General features: G+C 37.9%; 1 protein-coding gene across 17 annotated transcripts in view; it reads right to left on the bottom strand.

Annotated features, from left to right (window-relative positions):
* Positions 1-4617: 4617 nt before the first annotated feature.
* Positions 4618-25013, bottom strand: part of EML1 (EMAP like 1) — a 122640-nt gene continuing 102244 nt past the window's right edge. For all 17 annotated transcript variants that reach the window (XM_040068711.2, XM_040068712.1, XM_040068716.2 and 14 more), the window contains 14 exons: positions 23410-23520; positions 21483-21578; positions 20832-20966; positions 19269-19368; positions 17022-17176; positions 15632-15757; positions 15235-15366; positions 13840-13907; positions 12212-12300; positions 11575-11672; positions 11361-11448; positions 11069-11164; positions 6348-6478; positions 4618-6056 (listed from right to left, as the gene is read on the bottom strand). In XM_040068711.2, coding sequence (XP_039924645.1) covers positions 5931-6056; positions 6348-6478; positions 11069-11164; positions 11361-11448; positions 11575-11672; positions 12212-12300; positions 13840-13907; positions 15235-15366; positions 15632-15757; positions 17022-17176; positions 19269-19368; positions 20832-20966; positions 21483-21578; positions 23410-23520 — 1551 coding nt within the window. In that variant the 3' untranslated portion in view covers positions 4618-5930. The remainder of the gene's footprint in view (positions 6057-6347; positions 6479-11068; positions 11165-11360; positions 11449-11574; positions 11673-12211; positions 12301-13839; positions 13908-15234; positions 15367-15631; positions 15758-17021; positions 17177-19268; positions 19369-20831; positions 20967-21482; positions 21579-23409; positions 23521-25013) is intronic.

The following is a 25013-nucleotide window of genomic DNA, read 5'->3' on the forward strand; positions in this document are numbered from 1 at the left end:
CAATGAAAGGTGATGCAAAGGAGAAGCAGGGCAGAGAGGAAAGAACCCTAAAATGTTAACATTTCTCTCAATGAGAAATGGAATCCAGAAAGAACAGCCAGGCAATTGATTTTGTAGAGAGGAGTTCTCTTCGGGCTCGTGCAGACTGATTCCCCTTCAGCACATCTCTGCAGTGCGAGGGCAAAGCAAGGCAAAGGCAAATTACAATAATCTAACGTGGCTGCAGAACTCACCCAGGCTTTCTGATTTTTTCTTTCTAACCATAATGACTGAACAGCCTGAAGGAGATTTCTTTATCCTACAACCTGGAATTTGGAGCAACTGTAGCTCGTGTAGCTCTGACAGAATCCACAGAGCAGATGAATTTGCTTCCCTCTGGCTACATGCTTATTCTAGGTAATTCCAATGAGCAGATTTTAAAAAAATGTTCATCTCTTACAAGCTCATGCTAAAAACCCCATTCAGTTGCATGGAGACCCAGAAAGCAGGTAACCATTCCAATGGTTCTGAGCTCAGCACCTCAGACTAGACCCAAAGAGGCAGCCTTTAAGGACAGATACGTGCACTACAAACAAACAGAAATGTCTAAATTCCTTTAGTGCAGTCTGTAGTCAGCCAAAAGATGGTAGAGCCAAACCTCAGTGAAGCTGGTGGGGAGGAACCACTTGAGTCCAAGACATCCAGCTTTCTTAACAAGACAGACAAAACGTGAGGTCCAAAGGAGTGCCTACAGCATCAGGTGACACTGACACGCCCTGTTGAAAGGAGACCCGTTCTTACACTTCCACATTTGGCAGGAAATGGGAGGATCCACAGTGCTGTGAGCCATCCAGATTGACAAAGGGCTCCAAAGCGGCTTTTGAAGGTTAGCCCACTGCTCTCACTGCTGACTGAAATAAGGCCTGTGGGAGTCAGAGCTAGATAGCAGCTTTGGCTGCACTGCCACTGATGCCTCCATGCAAATTATCGCTTGGTCTTCTGCGATTATTTAATGAATTCAGGGGACAAAGTAGCTCCATTAAGAAAAATGAAATTGCTGCAGGAGTTCATGACTAAGGAGAAACATAAATCTCTCCCGGCAAGAGCACAAACCGCTACTGTCCTCTCTCATCCAGCAGCCTCCATCCACAAGCAGCCATCGGGGAGCGGTTCCGTCCTTCGCCCCAGGAGTCAGCTCCTCATCTCCCACCTTGCGCATGAGGACGTGCCTGGCTTGGGGCATCTCGAGTGCAGGGCAGGCTGCTGCAGCTGGAGCTGCATGGCAGCGTCCAGACTGCCTGGCACAGCTGGGAACCCTGGCCAGCAATGGCAGAAAAAGATTTCAGTTCAGGCTTCCCATAAGTCTGTTCTTTCCACTCGTAATTAAAGTGACATTTTCCTTGCCATCTGTAGGATTTTTGAGGATGCAATTGAGTGATCTGTCAACAGCCCTATTTCCAGTAGAAAACAGAGCAAAACGACTTCCTGCTTCCCTCAGCAGCAGAACCAGAAGAAATTAAAAATGCCAATCCTTGCAAAAATGGGGCAGTTTGCCCTTGCAAGCTCTTGTCACACGAATACTTTTCAAGGAAAATAATATCCTCTAATATTAAATCTTTCAAAGAATAAAAATCATCCAAATATTTCACATAGGAAATATGACCTTGCATTAACTAACCCCATATTAATTACAATAGTAAAAAATCCATTTTAACAAAATTGATTTGCTCCACAAGGAAATTTTTAAAATAATTTGAAATGGTAGGGTTTTTTAATTCACCAGCATTGCAAAAACTTTTTTCTTTTACATTTATCTCCTTCTTTGCTCTTTTTTTAAAAAACTTTTTTCAATATAGTGCCTTGGTTTTGTAGAGCTTATCTGTTGGAAATTGTTAATACCTCTTAGGTTTCAACAACCTGTCAAAAACGAGCACTGTTCAGAAACATTTATGTAATAATCATCTTTCAGGAAATAACTAAAATAGTACATATAGGATTAAGTTGAAAAAGATTGTAGTTTTGATATCATACAAATATATATCCTTTCTGAGTAAAATAAATATATGAAGACAGGCAGAAGAGGCAAACAAAATAATAAAAAGTCTTTACTTGGAAATGGGCGATGATCCTAAAAACCAGATTGAGTCTATGTTTATTTTATAAGTGTGTAAAAGAGGGAGGAAGAAGTATTTTGAAAGCATTTGTATTGTTTTCTGAATATTTTAAGATGTAAGAGAATAGATAGTATCAACTTTAGTGGCTAATCACTTTGAATACCCTAACAGAGAAGCATTACCTAAATACATGCTCATTATTTTTGACAAATATGCCAATCATACTGTTGGAGTGAGTATAGGATCCCAAAATCCCATTGCTAAATGCCACAGAACAGAGAAAAAAAAATTCCTACCCTAAAAATATTTCCAAATCTGAGTACATGGTACAAATTACAGGCTGCCCACAGACAGAGACAATCGAGAAACAGCGAGCCAGTGCTGGTCCCCTCAGCGTCCCCACACAAGGAGGTGGCAGGCAGGGAGAAAGGGCTAAAAGCAGAGGCACTCACTGACATCCTGAGGCACAAGTCACAGAAGAAGCGTGAACAGAGATAAAATAAGAAACTAGGACCACAGCCCCAAAACTGTCAGAGAGGTAGCCAGGGCCACTGCCTTTGTGAGCAGGTAAGGGCAGCAGCATGTGCCAGTCATGGGTGCAGCACTGGAAGCTGAAGAGTAATGCTAGAAATGAAGGGAAGGAAAGCAAGAAATGGGAGTTGAAACCAAAGGAAGTTGAAGGGGAGTATCTGAATGCTTGGTAGACAGCAGCAATACACAAAAGACATGAAGAGATGAGTCTTTTCTTTGGGCAACACTGTACCTGCTTCAGTCAGGATGAGGGGAGGGAACGGACAGAAGCAGAAGCCCAGGTGTGTCTTCATCTTCAGCCATGGACTTTACACCAGCCTTATGCCCTTCCATGGTAGGGCAGGAAAAGAGAGCTCTTGCAGACAGTGTCAGGTAAAGAATTCAGGTGTTTCTGAGAGAATAAAATACACAAAATTCAGGCATAACTATTTCTTTATTTTATTTTGTTCTCTCTCTTTTTTTTTTTTTTTTTTTTTTTTTAAGTGAAAAAGAGGACGCTCCTGAGAAAACAAATAAATGCAAGAACAAAGTAACAAGGATGGAAGGGAGGAGAGCTGAAGCTTAGCTAAAACAATGGCAAAATTGTGTAGAATTTCCTGGATAAAGAAAGGAGAATCACTTTAACAGTCATCAAACGGATATTTGGCTTAAGACATTACCCACCATTTGCCAATTCAGCTAATACATTTATCAGGTTTTCATAGAGGAACAAAGACACATTTAACAGCAAAAGTTAGAAACAGAGGAGCAGCAGAGGCACAGATGGGATGGGATTGTTGAAAAGCCCTTTGATCAGTAACCCTAGGGATGAACTTCCAGTATTCCTCATCTATTTCTTCTAAAGGATAACAGTTTAAAATGAAGAAAGGGATCACAAATGCTTTACTATATCCCAAGAGCAGCACCATGTGAGAAGGATGAAAAGAGAATAAGCCAAGCCAATTTGCAACTCCTGTTTTCTCTGCTGCAAGTAATGACAAATCACCTATAGTTCCAAAAGCAGAAAACCTGAAAACACCTCATTTGCAAAAGCAAATTTAAAAAAAAAAAATTAAAAACCAACAAACAGAAATTATTGTGGATAATCAAGTACCCAGACGCAATGAAAACCTGTCACTTGTGTGTTATGGACTCCTATGACTTCATTAACCTTAGAAAGGGTAAGGGTATTGAGCCTTAGCTTCACACACTTCAAGAAGAAGGAGATTAACATCACTATTAATAAAAAGCTGTTCCTGTGCTCCTCTGGCCATTTATTTTCCCACACTCCACATCTAGATCAGAAGCTGAGGAAACAGGTTTTTTGTCTGCAATAGCTGCTGTGTCCCAGCTGGGTTCTGCTTATGGCCACAGTAACTCTTGTGCTACTGCACGGGATCAGAGTAACCAGCTGGGATCAAGAACTCTGCCTTCAGCGGCAGTGCCAGGTAACATCAGGTTAAAGTGACCCTGAAACCATGGCCTTCAAAAGGTCTTGACTGAGGACAAGTTCCTAACACAGAAATTGTCAGGAACTCTTGCCATGAGCACGACTCTGAGCAGTGGAACAACATTCCACCAGCTGAGTACCCAGAAACAAGAGATGTGTACTGGGAGGCAGGACCAAGGCAGTTTGTAGGTGAGAGCATGTGGTGTATCCTTCCCTGCTGCAAAGCTGGAGTTTCACTCTCTAGGTATGCATTGTCATTATGCCCCCAGGGTCATGGGCACTTCTAAAATTATGTACCCCAAAATCTAGATTTTCCTGCCGAATATTTTCAAATGCATCTCTAATCGAGAAATCAAAAATGTGTGTTGTTAACTAAAAGCAAGTCTCTTCTATATCATGCTTAAACAAAGACACCTTACTAAACAGGAAGAATGCATTGAGAATTCACTTTAATACATGTTTATTGGTGTCCTGCACTTTCAGTGTAGGAGGTTGGAGATGTAATAAAAAAGTTTCAAAATTTATTGATTCAATTTCATTTAAATCACTCCAAACAACCAGTGCTTTAGAGTTCAGAGAATTAACGTTTACTGTCCGTTACAAGCAAAATTTTAATATTACCTTTTTCAAGTCCACTTAGAACTCCTCTTTTAAAATTCTTCAGATACATTCGTCATAGTAAACAATACATTTCAATCTGTGTCACAATCAACATTGATAAGGCCTTCTTAACCATTTTATACCACCTCCACTGTTACTTCATTGCAAAACACAACCTTATTTCATACTATAAATACCCATCCATGCACAAAACACAGGGGCCAGAAGTTACACATTAATATTTCATGTAGGCTTCCAAGTCTTCCTTTACCCTCTGCAGGTTTATGGTACACTTAAAAAGATATCTTTAGACTTGGTCTACTTGGTCTTAAAATACAAATATACAATATCCATAAGCATAAAAAAGTAAAGCTAGATGGCCTTACCATTTGTTATGAACTGCTAAAATCTTATACATGTACAATATAGCATCATGCTGATTAATATACATATTAGTTAAATATAGGAGCCAATAATGGGGATGTGGCCAAGCTTTATTGGTTTGTTTTCAAAAAGAAATTTTTTCATTTACAAGTAAAAAGATTTCTAATTTAAACTCATATGGACTACCTGAACCACACAGACATCTGTAAGCCCTGCTGAGAAATTCAGGTCAAACTGGGACAAAGCCTGCTGATTCATTGGAAAAGGAACACAGCTCCTCATGGGTGACGCCCACGGTGTGCTGTTCCCAAGAGAATTCAAATTTACCAGCATTCACATTTTCAGGTCTAGAGCACTAATTTTTGCATCTTACATCGCAGTTTGTATTTTTTGTATCTACGCATCAGCCTCCAGCAGAAACAGTTCAGTACCTTGACACTGTCATAGATTTTTCTAAATAAGTAGATATATAGTACAAAGTGTAGATAGTGAAACGAATAAGCACATATATACAGTCTTTGAAAGGCATTTTTGTGACCAGTTTAGCAGTGTTTATAGAAAACATTTAAGATAGTCACATTCTGCTGATACCACTGTATTGCAAACTGTCAAGCCACATTTCTTATATTAAACTTGTACTGCATTGTATATTGTACAACAGAGAACGATCAAACTTAAGGTGTGACACGATGAAAAAAAAAAAAAAAATACTAGACTGAGTAAGGTAACCAGCACAGGGCTTAATTTTCCTGAGGTTTGTAAGAATTTTTTAAACAAAAATCACAGTGACCAGGCTAAACTGCAAACATACCGTTAAGTTTTAAATATACAGTTTATACATAAGTTCTGTGCATGGTCGACTCAACTGTGGTATGTTCATGCTGAAGTTTCCTTTAAATGACTCGCCACTGCATAATACTTGTGTCCTTTCCTCCTGTGGAGATGAGATGGGTGTCTTCACAGAGAAAATCTACATTAGTTACATGACTACTGTGTCCACCGTACACATGGCTTGGAGCCTAGAAAACACCATATTAGTGAGAATAGCAGCTGTCACAAAAGCATCTTGTTAGAACATTCATGCAACAATGAAACCAAAGCATCACATCATTCTCTCAAAGTATTTTAATATTAAATTAAGTTTTCAATTGAATTGCTGTCTCAGTCAACCAACCTTAAATAAATCCCTTAGATGTACAAATACTCCCATTCTTCCTGTTTGGATGTGTTTGGGGTTTTTGGTTTATAGGAAAACAACATTTAATGCATTTGTGCAAACTACAAGAATCATTTTTTGGGAAATACCTTACCCTAAACTGTGAGCATGGATACGAGAAGAGATGTACTTTGCCAAAGTCATCTCCTGTTGATAGCAGTTTTCTCCCATGGGATCGACAGACAGCGTTGATATCTGTACCATCTGAACCTTCAGGCCATACACCTGAAACACAGAGGGACTAATTAAAGGCTTCTCTAATGGAAACAAAAGAGACAGCCTAAGTTTCTGTTAAAATATTAATAAAGAGTGAATTGTTTAAGGAAAAGAAAAACCTATAAAAATAACTGCATCTGAGTCAGAATGTATACTGCCATTCCAGTTAAAGTTCAGCTCCTAATGGGTAATCAAGCACATAAAAAAATGCTTTATTCCCTCTAGTCAGTAAAGTGCTTTTTACTCTGAGAAGACGTATTCTGCTGAACTACAGTCATGTGTCTGAGCCCAAAAGAATTTTCATATGGTTATGTGGAAAAGTAGCAGTTACTGCTTTTGTTTTCCCTCCTCCTTATGTATGAGTTAACACACTTTTTTCATATTGCATGGGTATGTGCTTAGACTAGAGTAAGATCCAAAAGTAATTTCTTCGTATTGCTAAAGTCTAAAGTCTATGAAAAAGACATGATATAGTTTAAATCATTGTTTATTAATTAATAGAGCCCTTGGAAAGGAACTGAACCTACTGTAAGGTTCTTAAATGCTTTTATTCTACTGAAAGTACTTCTCTTCCTTCCCCACATACTGTACTCTTTGCTATTCTTGCACAAAGCAGTGTCCTAAAATCAAACTGTAAGGTCAACAGTGCAGAGACCAAATCTGTGCACCACATCTTTAAAGCCTCTGAATACTTGCCTGTAATAAATTGCAATTTTACTAAAATCCACCCAGTTACTGAAATGTCAGGATTTTGTATGCAGTACTGCAGGTTTTGGTTATGATTTTCTAATTTAGATTTTATCTAACCCCTACTCAACATAAAGGGCACCAAGCTTTCAGACACCACTGTCATCTTGAGTTATATTGTGTGTTCTGCCATTATGACTTGGCAAAACCCCCGCCGTGTCTTGGCTGTGTCATTTTCAGTGCCTGTCCCTGTGTCACCCATCCTCTGCAGTGTGCCCCTGCAGCCCTGCCCACCAGTGCATGGTCCTCCTCTGGGGCTGCTGCAGGTCAGGGTGAGAGAGTTGCTACTCCTCTAAGAACTCCTGAGGCACACTGCAGTTCCTCCTTCTTCGGGATACTTCTAACCCCACAGCAGGCATTTGCCATGCACCGTGGGAACAGCTCTCCTTCAGTCCCTGGGATTCTTCCCAAACACAGCCTTTGTATCACTGCACAGCAGTTCACCAAGAGGAGGTGATTCCATGTCTTTATAAGGAATTACAAATTGCTATAAATAAAATGATTTGTAGACTGCCCTTAACTCTCCTGATGTGTGTGGAAACACCATGTTGCTAGATCAGGGATAGTAAAAGAGGCCCAAAGAAATGGAAGCTGCAAAGAAACACGCTAATTGCTACTCGTGGAATTATGAATATGCAGAACAAAGAGACACAGAAAAGCTTTTTAAAATATCTTCTTTGACAAGAAGGAAGCTATATGAATATCAAATACTAGCTGAAAAGAGAAAGGAGTCTTCCCAAGAGGTCACTATGACAAAGCTGGAAATAGCCCCTGAAGGAAATGGTTAAAGAAACAAGACTATTGTTTTGAAATGCGGAAAGGATAATAGCAGGGGTTTTCTTTGAATCTCTTGGTTCTTTCAAAATTCATCCCAGTGCCTCACTATCAGTTTTTATGAATATGCAAATTGAATCCCCCTTGCTGAAAAGTAGTCCTTATTTTTTCCTCTGCAGACCTGTAAAAGAGACCATTTCCTTTCTCTCATTTGAAAACTGATGCCATGCTATTTTTTCCTCCTCTTCTCTAAAATTCATTCATTATATCTCTTCTCCCAGAACAATATTTAGATGGATAATTAATTATTCTTGCTAGTCAGCTCATTATCTGTTGGTCCACTGTGCAAAAAACCAGAAGAATCCACTCCAGCTGTGACTGAAGCTGATACTGACAAATGGATGATTGCTTCACATTTTGCATGGCATTCTTTTCATTACACATCCCACTAATGTATCTGCCTTTCCTACAACAGCATAATGAGCTTGACTCATGTTCAGTTCGTATGCAAGAGTAATCTGATCTTTCTGTGCAGATCTGCCCTCATCTCTTCTGCATTTGTACAACTGGGTTCTGCCATTCTAATGGGCAGCCTCCTCTTTGGCTCTATTGAATTCCTTCCTTTTTCATACCACTCCTCTATTTCTCAAGACAACTTGCTAATCCTTCAGCTTTGCACCACCTACAAACTTTACATGCTGATTTATCATGCATGCTATTAATAAATATATTCAAACATAATATTCAATTTACAGTGTTCTCGTTGGTTTTGAACCCAACCAGTCTGAGCTCTGCTTTGCTGGCAACGTTTTCAGGCTTTGCACCGTATCTTAGATTTTTTCTGCTCCTATCTTTCACCTCAAACACTATTTTTTCAAAACTAGGCATGTGCTATGACCTTACTTGTGTATCCAGCAGCACATGGCTCTTGAAAGAGCTTATAGATCAGTAAGTGTTTTAAAGTCATTGCTCCTTCACATTTACGTGTTTTTATCACTAAAACATTCTCTCTCAGGGACACTTCTTTACATGGTATTGACTTTCAGCTGAATCATCTCTAAACACTTCCAGGCTGACTAATCTGTTCCCGTGCTCAAAGACAGGTGCTCAACGGACCAGTAATCCTTTTCCCCCTGCACTGGTTACACTGATCTGCGGGTGCTATGCATAGTTTGGGATTTGATATGGTTCTACCAGAGAAATTATCCCTAGTTTCAGTCAGCCATAGCTACTGAAAAACCAATATACTAGAAGCCTCACATGCTGGATGCTGTGATTGCTGCCTCTGTGTCCAGGGGGGTGACCCCAGCAAGCATCTGAAGACTGTTCTAACTGGCTGCTCTGAGGCCCCAAAGTACTGATGGACTTCCAATAAAAATGGACTGGTTTCCAACTCATAATTTATGTGCTTCTTCTAGTCACTCACTTTGCACTTTAGTCTCTCCATATGAGCTCTGAAGGTGTATATATGATCCTGGAGATAGTGCATTCATTCTCCAGTTTTTCAGTACTTTGCCTGTTCTCTATGAGGTGTCAAAAAGAAGCACTAATGGTCTCAAGTTGACATTAACCAGTTGTTTTTACAGATACAACAAGGTTCATCACACTCAAATACTTTGAAAATACCTGACTTATGTCAGCTTTCCAAACTACTCCTTCCTTACTGAAAGCAGTAGGCACTAACAGGATTTGTCACCAAACTGTGGTAAGTCTTTTATTAAAGAAGATTTTAAATTTTAAAAAGCGTTGGGTTTTTCAACACTTCAGCTTTAGCAGTGTCATCTCTCCTCCCCCCTCAGTAGATTATTTTGTCCCATGGTCTGGTTCAAAAAGCTGATTTGTGACAAGGCATGGGGAGAGTCCCTCTCAAGTGTCACATGCCTCTCTCCTCTGACTTTCTGTGCACCAAAAGCAGCCCCAGATTCTGATAGCACTGTATTTTGCAGGAATCTGAATTAAAATGTAAGGAACCCTCACATAAAGTATTTAGTATCTCAGAGTATCTGAACCTGTGATGCTAGATGCAGACTTTGTAGCTCTATAACTAGGTGTAGGGTGTACTCAACCCCCAGAAATATTGTAGTAGTTCCATAAGAGCCTCCATCCCTTAGATGAAAAATACATTATGTCAACATGCAGCCAGTCTTCCAGGATTTCCTGCTTTTACTAAATCTGCATGCTGTGATATCCAGGTGATATCCAAACACTGCTTGTCAGCTAAATGATAGAAAAGTTGAACGTCTTTTCCCAGCATTCTGCTACTGTCATAGCATCTTCATGTCTTCCATGCCCTTCCTGGCTGACTTCAAACATATCACTGCAATCTATTCTACTTGAAACACAAGTGCAAATATTCCTTGTTTAGCACTTATACTAAACCAGACTCTTCTCTGAACTTCTACCATGGCTTCCTATTTCCTTTCGAGGACTCAAGAATCTGAAGCTTCCCATACTCAGTGTTTGTAACCATCTGTCCAGTTCTGCACACATTGTAGAATGAGTAGAAAGCTTCAGACTACACTGGGGAAAGTGGATCCTTCAAAACTGGTAAAAGAGAAATCTCACAGAAACAAACCACTGGATTTTTTTAGGTTTTTCTTTCTGAATTTCTTTCACTCAATTTAATTGCTACAGACTGCATCACAATACATGAGAAGTTCTTAATGAGGGAGTCTATCATCAATTTTGTGTTTGCACAGTAACCAGAGCAAATGAAACCAGTTCTGGTAAGGGGATTGAACCCAGTAAACTGCCTAAATACATGACAATTTCACAGAACTGGTACTTTAAATTAAAAATTATGAAAAGCTGCTCTACTGTGGCAGAAAGAGCAGTGTGTGGTTTTTTCCTTATCTGCCACTTATGTTGTAATATATTTGTACTTAAAGCTAGAAGGAATATTAAATCAGAGTCTTTCTGGATTGAAATAAGAAGACAGATTGTAATAAAAATGGCATAACAGAAGTTCTGCATTTTTCCCTGAATTATGAATAGTCATGTTTCATAAGCAAAAGTTGGCATTCCAAGTGTTTGTTAATAAGAAGAATGGGAAGAGCTTGTAAGAGGAAATATACTTACCAAAAACATGGAATCCTAAAGTACAGGTGTAAGTGGCCCATTCTATATCCCTAGTTGTTTCAACACTCACAACTTGTTTACAAGCAGAGGGGATCCCTACAAAAGAAAAAAAAAAAAAACCAAAAACCACATGACAACATATTTCATTCTCAAATTGTATAGATTTCTGATTACACCAGATGAATTAAAACATATGGTTGATTTTGGCAGTTATATGGTCTCATTTAAATTTTAAATCTGTCTTAGACTGCCTGCACTTTGCACAAAAGGACTAAATATAATTCTTACTCACAGTATAAGATTTCATAGTCTCCTGAATTAGACACAAGATATTGTGAATTAACAGACCAATCCAGATGAGTAATGAAGCTGGAATGACCCTACAAAGAGAAAAAGCATTTTAATAACTACACTAACAGCATGCCACAATGTGACAGTAATAATACAGTACTACAAAATACACTTTGGGTATTGATACTGAATGAGGAGAAAAAAAGCTTACTTACTGAACATTTGCCAATTCTAGTGTACTTTCTCCCATTTTCACTTACACCATATATATAAATACAGTTGTCATGGGAACCTATTGCCAAGAAGTTTCCATCTATAAACACAAAAGTGAAACTGCAATTATTTCTGTAAGAAAGAACTTAGGCTAATTTTGAAAAATTTGTATGTCACAGACAAGAGGACATGTTCATAAAGGCCTTGATAATGAAAAACGAATAGTGGAAATTATATTTTTAATTTTCCAGTTGCATATTGATGCATCTATCAAGACCACAAAACAGCAGACTACTGTTAAAAACATGTAACATATACTGTTAACAGCATCCTACTGTTAAAAACATGTAACATTTCATGAAGCAGCTATTGTCCATTTAGGGCTATAACAACAACCTGCAGAGTTAAGTCTTTCTTTTTCCCTTCTTCACAGTGAAACCATATTGAATGTGTTGGGAAGGGAAGGAAAACAAAACCAGAGCTTAAGACACCACCCATAAATTCTTGCCAATATTTTGTGTTTCACTTACTTTCAACCTCAGTATGGCAAGCAGGGACTTATTTTAAAACAAACCAACCTCTAATTTAATAAAAAATTTCAACGCCTTTGTTTTCCCCAGTAAATAAATGCTCTCAAACCTGGTGAGTAACGCATTACAGACAGCTGTTCGTTTCCATCTGTGTGTACAGTGACCAAATCTTTTGTTTCTGTGTCAAACACAAACCACCTGTTGTAAACACAGAAAGAGGCCAGTAAATCATTCCATAAGGAATTTAAATCTACTGTAAACTTCACCAACTTTTCTTCTGTCAAAATAGCGGAAGTTTTATACCAAGAAGAGAAAAACAGCAACTGCTACTCAGTTTGGTCTATTTTTACTTTAACAAAATGATAGTTTCTTTCACATCTTTTTTAACCATAAAAATGTTTGGGCATCGACCCCAATATCAGTCTTCAGATTTTTGTGTGTTTTAATACACCATGGATAAGATTAAAGTAAGCATTGCTTGTGATGTCCCTTCTCCTTTAAAGACCTTCCTCTATGCTACGCTGATGTTTAAATTGATGCTTGCATTAAATCCTAGGGCAAGAGGAAACACAAGCAAGCATTAGGATCATTCTCTTCTGACAGAAGAAACAGATGAATTAATTTATTTTAAAGTGAATTTTTTTTTGTAGTTTAATTTAATTAATTAATTTTAATGGACCAAAAATTAGTTTTGGAAACACGTAGAAAGGACAAAGATAAAATTTGCAATTCAATAATTGCATCAGATTACTAATGACAAAGAGAAGATTCCTCTCAAGGCTTCTTCTTTTGTTTTACTTTATTTAGTAAATAAAGTACATTCAGTAACAAAAGCAAGCCTTTTATTTAGGGCTGATATAAAATCTGAAATAAGCTTGTTCATGACCTACAAGCTGCCTATACATTCTCAGTGAACTGGAACTGTTTTCAGTACTAACAGCCAAGTCTGCCCTCAAGTGACATTAAAGGAGAGGGAGAAGTTAGGCAAAGGCAGTCCCTCCTATGAGAAACAACCACAGATAAACCCAGCAGCTGCCACTGATGTCACCAAGGGCTCAACCTGCTGCCTGCAAGACTCTCCTGCACCTCAGTTTCCTCTGCCTTGTTTATCCCTCGCACTCTTCATGCAGAACAAGTCTCTTAAGGTGCATTTTTATACTATGTCTAGCACAGTGGAACATTCACCAAATTTTTTTAAAGCCTCTGATTGTCACTGCATTAGGGATTATGAACCACTTGCTACGTTTTCCAATTTTTCTATGTGATTTCCTCCATGCAGCCCTGAAGGCCTTGGAGGAAATCTCCCCCCCATCTGCAAAGTTAACCCACTATACCAGACTCCTCCTCTAGACTCTCCTTTTTCCCAGTGGGCACAGAGATTTAACATTTAGGTCACTGGTATGGTGACAGTACTTCCCATGCCTGGTCTCACAGCTAACCTAGACTTCCTGCCCTCTCTAAATGTCCTCCTCCCACTGATCTTACACTGTCTCTCTCCCAGGGCAGAAACCATCTCTTTGTTCATGCAACTCCCAGCAAACACAGGGTGCTGGCCCAAGCCTAGGGTTTCTAGGCACTAAGGCAGTACAAATAAATTTCACTGTGACATTCAATAGACACCAATAGGGAATGAAAATGTGTCATTGCATACATCTGCAAAGACAGAACATGAACTTGGATGTGAGCTGGAAAAATCAGTGTTTGTTGGTGCCCAAGGTGTAGCTCTGCACCTCTTACCTTCCAGTCAGCGTCCCTACTGCAACAACAGATGCTGAAGGATGAAAACCTGAAGACTGTGCTGGATCCTGAAATGTTTCAGAAAGAAGCACACTTTTTTACCAGTCCAAGTTATCAAGTTATAACAAAAATACAATTCAAGTATCTGCCTCTGGAACATAGTAGAACTATCTTGTTGATTTTTAGGGGTCATTTTTTCTCTTTCAATATAAAGTTGAGGGGTAAAAAAGCATTTTTAACTGAATGAAATATTATCCAATTGACTTCTATTCCCTCTATACAAGGCCATTGTTTTCTTTTCTTTACTTTCTAAAAATAATTTGGCAAGTGATTTCACAACAAGAACATTGGCAATGGCAGCTTCTCAACAAATCACAGAGAAGTAAGGTAAAAATTACTTTTTAAACTAGAGCTGACCTTAGAATTAAACATCAAAGCTGTAGTTTACCTACACTCTGAAGGACAAGTAAGTCCCTTATTCAACAAAGGCATGTGGCACTTTGCAGGAGGGGTAAAGCCTAACTCCTACACACAACAACATTTTTTCCCAGCACCTGCCAAGCTGCAGCTCAGTGGGAGATATAGGTCATGAACTGGGTTTCTTATTTGGATGTGCAATTTTAAAACATTTTGCTTCTTAAAACTAGTGGTTTTCTTGCAATTTCAACATATGCCTAAAAGCAAGGTAAGTATTTTCTTTCTAACACTTGTCCAGTTACAAAGAATCAGGTCCAGAACTTTTCAGGTTATAGCAGAAAATATTAATATAGTTTCTGGGTTTTTTTTCCTCATACCATTAAAACTTAATTTTAAAGTGTAAGCAAAAAACCCACTCCAATGATCCATCTCATGGAAATGCTTGTGTCCTTAATTTTCTGTATTTTAAATTCTGTATTTTCTGTATCACATTACAGCTGCTTCAGTAAACCTGTTTACATTTTTAGTAATTGGTAATTACTAGCCCTAGAGGCTAGGTGGAAAGGATACTCTCATTAATTAATTATAAGCAACTTATTAATTTAAAAGGATTACTAACTCTAAAGAAAATTTCAGAGAATTGTTGAGATCCAGGATTTCTATGCACAGCTTCTAAAACACTACAGCATTCCCAAAAGGAAAATTTCCTAATTTTTTTAAAGTATAATTTCAAAGCAAATGCTAAGATATTTCATTGAATAAACTAGAGGTTCAAACAGTGCATTTAATCTAACTTGTACTCAGAATAGCTACATTAAAAAGCTTTTACATTGATCTCTACCACAAAAATAGATTAACATGAAATTATTTTTTCCCTCAAGTTATTATTTTAAGGTACTTTTAAACAATAATCTTAAGAAAAAGCAAAATGACTAGAGAATTCCTATAACAGGAGAGCTGTATTTAATAAATTTATACCTCTATGATTTTGTTCCAGATGGGATGGTGAGTGGTTGCATCCCAGAGTGTAATGTGTTTGTCATGTCCACATGTGAAGAACTGAGGCTTAGAGGAATGGACTGCAAGTCCCCAAAGCTCATCGGTGTGACCCTACACAAGCAGAGATATTTTTAGACAAGAAGGACAGGCCATCAAAAGTAGACGTGTTTAAATAGTATTAAAATGACCAAACTACATATTACAACATTCCAAAAATATGTTAGCTCCAGAGAGATACATCTTTATAATGATTCTTATTGCCAAAAGTATTGTAATAACAAATCAAATAGATGCATATTTATGAAAATTAATTTTAAACAAGATATTTGCTGCTCTTACACAGTTAGAAGTGTTGTTGTAAGGACACCCAGCTTACCTGGGTAATTGGGAAAAAATCTCCTGACAGTGTGCCCTGTAGGACGAAGTTTCTGGTGGTTCCTATTAATACAACGTCCCCTTTTCCCTCTGCTACTGTTCTTATTGGACCAAACTGCTCAGGTATCTGTGATTATAACAGACAAAAGGATAGATTAGTCAGGCAATTCATCAGGTACTGCAGTTTTAAAGACGTGTGGCCTAGGAAATGTGTTTTGATAAATATTGCACAGTGAAGAAATGAAACAAATCAATATATGTGCCTGCTTGCAAAACTTTATAAGGACTTGCATCAGCTCAGTAACTTCTATAATACTGCAAGACAAGACATTCTTATCTACAGAATACTCAGATAAACCAAGTATTGCAAGATATACAAAAGGTTCCTTCAAGCTGTATTAAATCAATAGTTTAATTTAATTGCAGCTGTGACATCAGACTAAGCATTTCTACTCAGAGTATTTTCTTGCAATGAATGTTTCTTTAATTGCAGCCTAGGTTCTGAAAGAGCCAGTGCAAATCTCTAAAATAAAGCTCAAGGGAAAGTGAAAAATAAGGGGTACCAGAATATATACAAGTAAGAGAAAGAGGACACCACAGTTAGAAACAGCACAACAAGCATGTCACTTGTGCTGTGTTAAAAACTGAATTACAAAACCAGACATGCCATTCCAGTATATACATATTTGCAACATTAAGTATTATTATTATTATGAAGTATTATTACTTAATTTTATACAGCAGAGTTGAAGCCCCTCCCCAGAATTTTCCACTGATTCTTCTCTTACATTCAGTGTGTAAACAGTCAAAGTAGTTCTGTCCAAACAAACTCTGCTTTAATCATTTAAGTTCCTACATAGCAGCTGGAGTAATTTTCAATTTTTGCTCAAATCACATTTAAAAAACAACAACATCAACCAAGAAATTAATGAAAAACTTTAAGTATTAAAACCCTCAGAATATCCTCACATCACTTTGGCAAAGAGGAAAGTACAAAACCATTTCAATACTGTAATACTCTGAAGTTAAACATTACCTCACATTATTAAATGTAAAGAAAGGAAGAAATAATACGGGAAGATATGAACACAAGGCTTGTTTTCCAGTTACCATAGAATTTAGAAAGGAAATATTATGTTAATGAATAGGGAATCACAGGAATGACCCAAGGACTGAAAACTTGAAGTGTCCTGTGCAGGGCCAGGACTTGGACTCGATGATCCTGATGGGTCCCTTCCAACTCAACATATGAAAATATTGTATTTTACCACTGATTTGCTTTCCCATAGAAAACATATCCATTAGAAAAAATAACTGATTAAAAATGCTGCTCAGAGGACAGGAGAATTTAATTTTAAGTAGCAGAGTAATTTCAAGATAGGGGGTATCACCTCAGTTTTGTGGATTTTTTGGTAATTTCCATTCCAAGATATCAGCTTTCTGTCTTTTCCACCTCCTGATACCAATGTGCCATCTCGCAGCATACACAGGGCAAATATTCCACCCTCATGTGCTCCTTGAACTGCGTGGCTTATTCTGTTGGTACCTGAATAGCAGAAAAAAAGGCATTACTATTGAAATACTCAGCTTAATTGCCCCCTTCCCCCTGTTTTTTTCTCCTTTTCTCTACTATCTCTCAAGGATTGCATTTAAACAATGATAAAAGTGGGCTTGGGGTGCTGAACCAAAACACACAGACCCACAGAAGAGGCTAAATTAGTACATCTTACTATATATTCCCCCCACCTCAAAAATGGAAAGTATACCTACTCAGCCTAGTTCAAGAACAAAGTGAAATAGGTTCATTTAAACCTTTCAAGGGGGTTTAAGCAAAATATTATTACATCACATTTGACCTGCAGTAGCACTACACACCTTATCAGCAAAACCTCCATAACTCAGTCACTTTTATCCTCCAAGGACATTCTGCAGCTTCCAGATCCTGAACCTGTACCAAAATCTGAGTAAGCTAGAGGTCCTTGTATATTTGGCACAATGTGCTGACCACTCTCCAGAGGAGCCTGTACTTCTTCATTGATGAATTTGGCTTGTTCAAGTAGCTTCTTAGACCCGACACCGTCAAAACCAACTACATTAGATTAAACATCTCTAATTTGGGGAATCATTAATATTATGAAGTACAAATAAATGATTACTAGGGATTCTATTACTGAAATGTGCATCTTGCATTAAAGCTTGGCTAACTTGATGTTTAGCACAAGTGAGGGGCTGATGCAAGTCAGGGAAAAACAACTGCCTCTTCCTTCATCCACACCTATGGATATAATGTGTCAGGCACAGCTGATTTCTATTAAGAGAAGTTTTTGCTAAGGGTACTCTGACCTGGTGGAAGCAGCCCCCTCTTGCACATAGAGCTCTGAGTCAAAAGTAGTGAAGACATAGAAAGTACACCGTACTGAGATAGAAAAACAAGAAAAACATTTTTGTCCAACCCTAAAGAGCTGGCAGAAGTTGAGATCTTGAGCACACTGAGATTTTCCTTTTATTTCTGAGAGAAAGGGCAGAAGAGGCTGCTTGCAGTCGAGGTAGGAATTAGTCTACCAGCATGATGGCAAACTGGCCCCTGAGCACTGCCCCTGTCTCCCTTGTCAGCTGACATCCAAAATAACAATGAAGAACAGGGACATGGGACAGTGCAATTTCTAAAGTAAGTTCAGAAGGAAAAGTGGTGAAGTGCCTTGCTTTAAATTACCATAGGAAAAAGGAAAGGGAAATAAATGAGAAGCCAAGTTACAAACACCACATCCACCCCTCAATAGTGTAGTGGCCAAGGAGATAATTAGCTGACAGTCCCTGGCTGAAAAAGAAATCTACAAAAACAGCTCAGTAAGGTTCAACTGTATAACTGATTCACTGTATTGTTTTCAGGGTATTATCCCTCTGAGTAGTACTTTGGGAGAAAGCACTGAGTAAACAGGAAAAAGCTGTCATCCATATCCCTTCTTCCTTTACTAATAAGGCCCCCTTTAAGGGATTCTCCTAATTCTATGCATGGCATCTCAGGAACTAAGTAAACGTTTAGGATGTTGCTGCTGTTTGCCCTCTGGCAGGCACTGCCTTCTGCTGCCTTAAAAAAGGTCTCTTCTTACTAGAAAATGCTTTTTAAGAAGTTCTTCCTATCCATCTGTTCTGAAATAAAGCTGAGGAATTCTGTTAGATTTGAATACATTTTAGCTTGACTTCCTAGGAAAACAAATACCGCTATTTGTTGTCTTTTTAAAAGCATGTGTCAAAAGGCATAATTTCTGCAAAGAGTAGAGAAGAACAGGATAAGAGACTGGAGATCACCAATTACATTAACAATGTTTCTTTCTATACAGTGATTAAGGAAGAACTTTTTTGGCATCTCCTGTATCAGTAAAAGCCTCACACGCTGGCATAGCTCTGTGATTCAGTATTTGACAATAGGGAACACATTTGATAGAATTTTGTGCTCTAGCTGTTAGGTACAGATATTCTCTAGCCTAGAAAAGAATCCAGGCACAATCTGCTGGATTGGTCTTGGGAAAGAGCTCGAGATAAAACAAAATTTTTCTTCTTGAACTGAAGTTCTACACTCAAGTCTACACTCACAGTCTAATATTAAGATGGAAGTTAATAGTGAATTTTTTTCTTACCTTTCCCCCAAACCAAAATGTTTCCACTTGAGTCTCCTGTAATAGTATCACCATTTTCAGAAAAGGTCACACACAGGACAAACTTTGGCTTCTCTTGTTTCTGCATGGTTATGAAAAATACACACTCACAGCAACACACAACCCGTGGATTTTAACTTCATGCATTCAGTTAATTTAGCTTAGTCTTATACAGCTCTATTACGATTTAAATATCTACAAGAGTTAAACACATTCCTACAGTCTAAACAGAATAATCTGTGCAAGGGCAGAAGATGTATCAGCTGAAGATTGTGGCCAAATCCTGCACCCTTGAATTGCAAGCTGGGGCCTGCCAACATGGAACACATAATCAGGGATGCTCTGAGATAAACCAAATCCCCAACTACTGCAGAATGCCAGAGACTTTGTGTATTTAGAAATGGCCAGAGTTTCAAACAAACTTTATTATTATAATTCTTAACTCCAAAGTTTCTAGGAAAAAAAATACTAGAGGGTTTGGCCACAGGGTAAGAATTAAGGACTCATCTCTTGAAAGAAGCTCAAGTTCCAGCAATGAAACCCCTTCATTTAAGACATTGACAGCAACAAAATGATTAAATGTGTAAGGGAACAAAAACATCACTGGCAGCTTCTAAGGACATTATACATTGCTTATTGACAATCTATGTGTATGATGACCTCTTTCTCCCCCAAACTAAGAGCTGTTCTATACTAGGGCAACCACCCTTTTCCACCTATAACCATCATCAAGACCAACAGAGCCAGAACAGAGAGAAAAATCCATTTAAAATGCATGAAAAATGAATAAAATGTAACAACATTTAAATGCATTCTCTCAGCATCTCCTCCTGATTTCACACAAAGTATGTTAACTGACATTGTAAATAATTGTTCTGACTGCTGTCAGCTGTGGGAGTCACAACTCCACAAGCAGTTAAGTAGCAGTCACTGGAGTTATCTGCAGACATTGCAAACATCCCTCAGTTATGAATGCAAGTGCTTTACAGCTTTGTCTATATTTGAGAACAAAACCAAATCCAAACCTGAAAATGAAAATTGTATTTACCAAATAGTGGCCAGCTCAATCTGTATTTGAATGACATATGTACATGTGTCTGAACAGAACACAGGAAAAGGGGAGAAAATTCATACAGATATATTTTTATGGAGTCTCTCCTCTCACAAAATAAAAATCTTCTCCACCACACTCTTTTTTTTCTTTTTCTCTTTTTAATTTTTTTTTTTTTCCAACCTGAGTTAATCACAGAGAGTTCTAAGGTAATTTTATTTTGCACAGATTGAGAGGGTGGGGCTATGTAGCAAAAAGAATATAGGAAAAAGAATACAAGGAACAATGGGTAATTTCATTTAAAAATTTCAGTGTGGAAGTTTTACCCATGGAAAAGTTGTCTCTACCATACCATGAATTCCACCTAAACTTCTGCAGCATTTCAAGTTTAATAATTATCACTTGTTTTGATTTACTCAAACATTATCTAACCTTACTTCTGTATGATTGTATCATTACTATAAACGTAAAATTAAAGGAAAAAAATATTTTACCTCAAATAATCCTTGCTTTTTAATAAGGGAATTCCCTTCCAGTGTCCAAAAATAAAGGTGTGATTTTCCACAAGTAACTATTATATTTGTATCAGTAGGGTGAAAATCTGCAGCAAATACAGCCTCATTAGAGCACTTTGAAGGAAAAAGAAAAACATTGTATCAAAATCTAAAATGCAACGGAAAGAAAACAACATTACATGTTTCTCTAGTTCAGTAAACTGATTATTTCTGAATTCAGAGAAATTCCGAGCAATTCATTTACTAACATAGACTGAAATAACTTTGTAGTGAAAAGATTTTATGTCTTTATAAGTTGCTATCAAAATGTATCCTTAAAAATCATGCCAGATAATGAGAATTTCTATGCAAAAGATTAGCTTAGGACATTTTTCCTGCACATGCTCCTATCATTGCTGCCTAGAATTTTCTAACGAATTTTAAAATGACAACAACAGCAAAATTTTAAAAAAGCCCAAAACTATTGGGATAAACTCAACATAGAGAAAATATTCCCTTTCTTCATGTTCCTTGTCTTTTATACAGTGAAAGTGTTAAAAAGGCACAGAAAGTTAAATACAGAAAGACATTTTATTACAAGAAACCAGATCTATATACTAGCAAGTAGTACAAAATATCTTATTGCAACACCTTGACATCTGCCAGCTTTTCTTCTTTCTGCCAATCCCACACTGAAAGCACATGGTCATTGGAGTCATCCACAGAGCACAGGCTACTTCCTCCATTCTGAGGTGAAACAGGGGAAATATTAATGCACCACCCAAACAACACGAGGAACATATAAATACACATTCAAAATAATTAAATAGTTATGTGGAAGTGAAGATATTTACACATATTTACACTTTAACTGTTATACTTGTAGTTAGATCTCCATAAATATAATAATTTAGAGGGTCATTGAAAAGACAGCAAAAAAGGGACCTAGAGGAGGAACTCTTGCAAACAGCAGTCAAGTGTCAGGAAAGTGGTAGGTATCTCTTTACAAATATCCAGTAGTGGAAATTCCAAAGGCAAACTACACATCATTATCCATTTTATTAAGAAATCTTTTCCTGATAACTATACTGGAGTTCTTTCTTTGCAAATTAAATCAATTATTTCTTCTATGATGTCTGTTAATACAGAAAATAATTTCATTCTTCATATTGGTATAGTGGATCAAAATCAGAGAACACAGTAAGGAAATAGAAAACAACTTATTCCTGACAGGAGTCTTTTTTATAGTTATGATGTTTATCACTCTTTCAAATCTTAATTACCCTAATTCCTTCATGCATCATATTTCCTAGACCTTCTCCTGTTGGTACCCATTTTTCTGGTGTGTCTCGTTACATATGAGGTTGCTTGGTTGTTATCCTCAGGATTCAGGCCCAAATACATGTCAGACACCACTACAAAAACAACTGTGCCAAAGCAACCCAGGAGGTGGGGCAGAGGCAGGGCTAAGAAACCTGAAGAGAGGGCTGTCTAAAGTGAGAGAAGGGCTGCTACAGAATGGGAAGCGATGCTCAGAACAGGCCAAGCTGTGACTGAAGTCACAAAGTAAACATATTAAATACCTGTTTTCTTCTGGCAAATGCTAATAGTGCTCCTCTGTTATTATGCATCTATTTCCCTCCAGAGGGGTATTTACAGAGAATTTGCTTGCTCATCCTTTTTATTTATCCTTCAAAGGTGACATCAAACTGTGTTAGTTTTCACCTTTGAAATCTTAACTAGTTCTCCCAAAACACCCTTCGCTTTTCTACTTTCTATAAACATAGTTATCAATGGATTTCAAGTGTTTGCAGAAACTTTCACTGAAGCAAATTTTGCCTAGGGAATACACCAAGTAGTCCTCCCCTATCTAAAAATTCCATCAAGAAAACGAGACACCACCACATCCACTGCTCACAGATTCTGTTGTATACAGGGGTTTTTTGCAGCTTGCACGTGTCAGGTCACAGACTCAGGTTTTTATATACGATTCAAATGCTGCCTGTATTAGCATGTAAATATTTCCTTTATCTCTCTGACTAAGATTAGAGTTCAAAATATGGTGCCAGGAGTCAAACAACAGGATTTTACTTTTTTACAATCCTTTATCCATATGCCTTTGCTGCTTTTCAGCAAAAGATTTTGATTATCCTATGGGAGACTCCATTTTTTAAAAGTCTTTCATCAATCATTTTAGACACAGTGAGAGGGTTAAAAGGTACATAGAGAGTAAATTTCTTATGTAGGGAATGAAAGATGAATGAATCATCCTGAATAGGATGATTCAAGAAAAGTAGGGATGCTGAAATTTCAAGTACACAAGTATTTTTGCAACTGCTAAAATTGCAGTTTATTTTAAGTCTATGGTAAATCTGAGCCTGCTGAAATATTGTTCACTTTAACAGCAACCTAAACTGTTAGAAACAACTGGCTGCAAGCTTTCCTCCTCTAAAGTGTCTAAAGTGGAACCTGAGAGAAGAGACAGCTTGAAAGTTTGTTGTGGCCACCTAAATTCTAAAGATTTCAAAGATCTTTCCAGAAAGTTGTGTTAATATGACTATTCATTTACTTTACTTACAGATTTAGAAAAAGCAATGCAAGTGACAGCTCGGTCAAAAAATCCCATTCCAATGACATGCAGTGTATTCAGAGTTACAGAATCCCAGACACGGACATGTGGTGGCAATTGCTATAAAACAGACACAGAAAACATCAACTCAAAACAACAGTGGAGAAAACCCATCAGGATTTGAAAAAATGAAAATGCATCTGAAAAAAAAAAAAAAAATCATGATTGAAGGTATAAAAACTATCAGAATTTCTCTAGAGTCTCCCATGTAAGCACAAATACATTACAAATGGTTTGCTGATTACTGTGCCTAGGACCAATATTTGGGATTGACTATCCAGAGTGTACAGCACATCAGATCTCACTGATCTCCCTTTGTTCACTGAAGTTCATGGCCACTAAGATACGTGGCATGAACTGAAAATTGTTGATGACTTTGTGACATGGTATTTACTGGTAGGCCCAGGCAGAGTTTAAACTGTACCAACTGAGATAACTCTGGTAAATCTGAAAGGTAAAATGTGAAAAGAAGCTCGGATATTTCTAAAATGCAATTCATTTCAACACTATAAAAATGGCCGGGGAAAATGACTTGATGTTCAAACTCTTCTTTGCAGCCGTAATCAGAACGAGATTGTTCTCTGTAAATAAAATTCCAGATGTACATCCTGGCCTCCCATCAAGTCCCTGTGGAAGCCCCGGGGTCCCCCCTCTCTCCATCCCTGCCCTCTCTCCGCCTTCGGCTCGGGGAGCCCCGCGATGCCGCCCGCAGCCACCAGGGGGCGCCCCCGGGCAGCCGCTGGATTCTCGCTCAAAGCACTGAATTTGTCCTTTAATATAAACAAATATATATTAAAAAAAACCCGAAGGGCACAACAGTACCTCAGTTACATAAGTGGCTTTTATATACCTATATACCACATTCCACTCAAACACAGACCTCAAACTTTTAGGCTTTATTTAAAAAATACAATAGTAAGTAAAAAAGCTCCAACACATGATAAAAATTAATAGTTTATGCTACTCAGCTAAGTTGTCTTTATATAAAACTTATACTGCATATCTGGGATTTAAATTTTTTTTCCACTGTCCTTGTTTTGACTGGGATAGAGTTAATTTTCTTTCGAGTAGCCGGTACAGTGCTGTGTTTTGAACGAGAATAATGTGGATAACACAGATGTTTTGGCTGTTGCTGAGCAGTGCTTACCCTAAGTGAAGGACTTTTCAGTTTCCCATGCTCTGACAGTGAAGAGCTGCATGTGAAACCAGGAGGCAGCATGGTTCAGACAGCTGATCTGAACTGGCCACAGGGATATTCCATACCACAGAATATCATGCCCAGCACACAAAGTGGGGAGCTGGCCAGGAGAGGCCAGTTGCTACTGGGGGACAAGCTGGCCATCAGTCAGTGAGTGATGAGCCATTGCATTGTACATCACTTCTCTTTCTTGGGTCTTATTTCTCTCTTTTTGCTGTCTTTCTTGCTGTTATCATTATTTAATTAAAATTAAATAATAACTGTTCTTATTTCAAACTATAGGTTTTGTCCTTTTTCCAATCCTCCTCCCCATCCCATTGAGGGGTGGATGAGTGGATGAGTGGTTGTGTTGTAC

The sequence above is a fragment of the Hirundo rustica genome, chromosome 6 (assembly GCF_015227805.2).
Source record: "Hirundo rustica isolate bHirRus1 chromosome 6, bHirRus1.pri.v3, whole genome shotgun sequence".
NCBI classification, from domain to species: domain Eukaryota; kingdom Metazoa; phylum Chordata; class Aves; order Passeriformes; family Hirundinidae; genus Hirundo; species Hirundo rustica.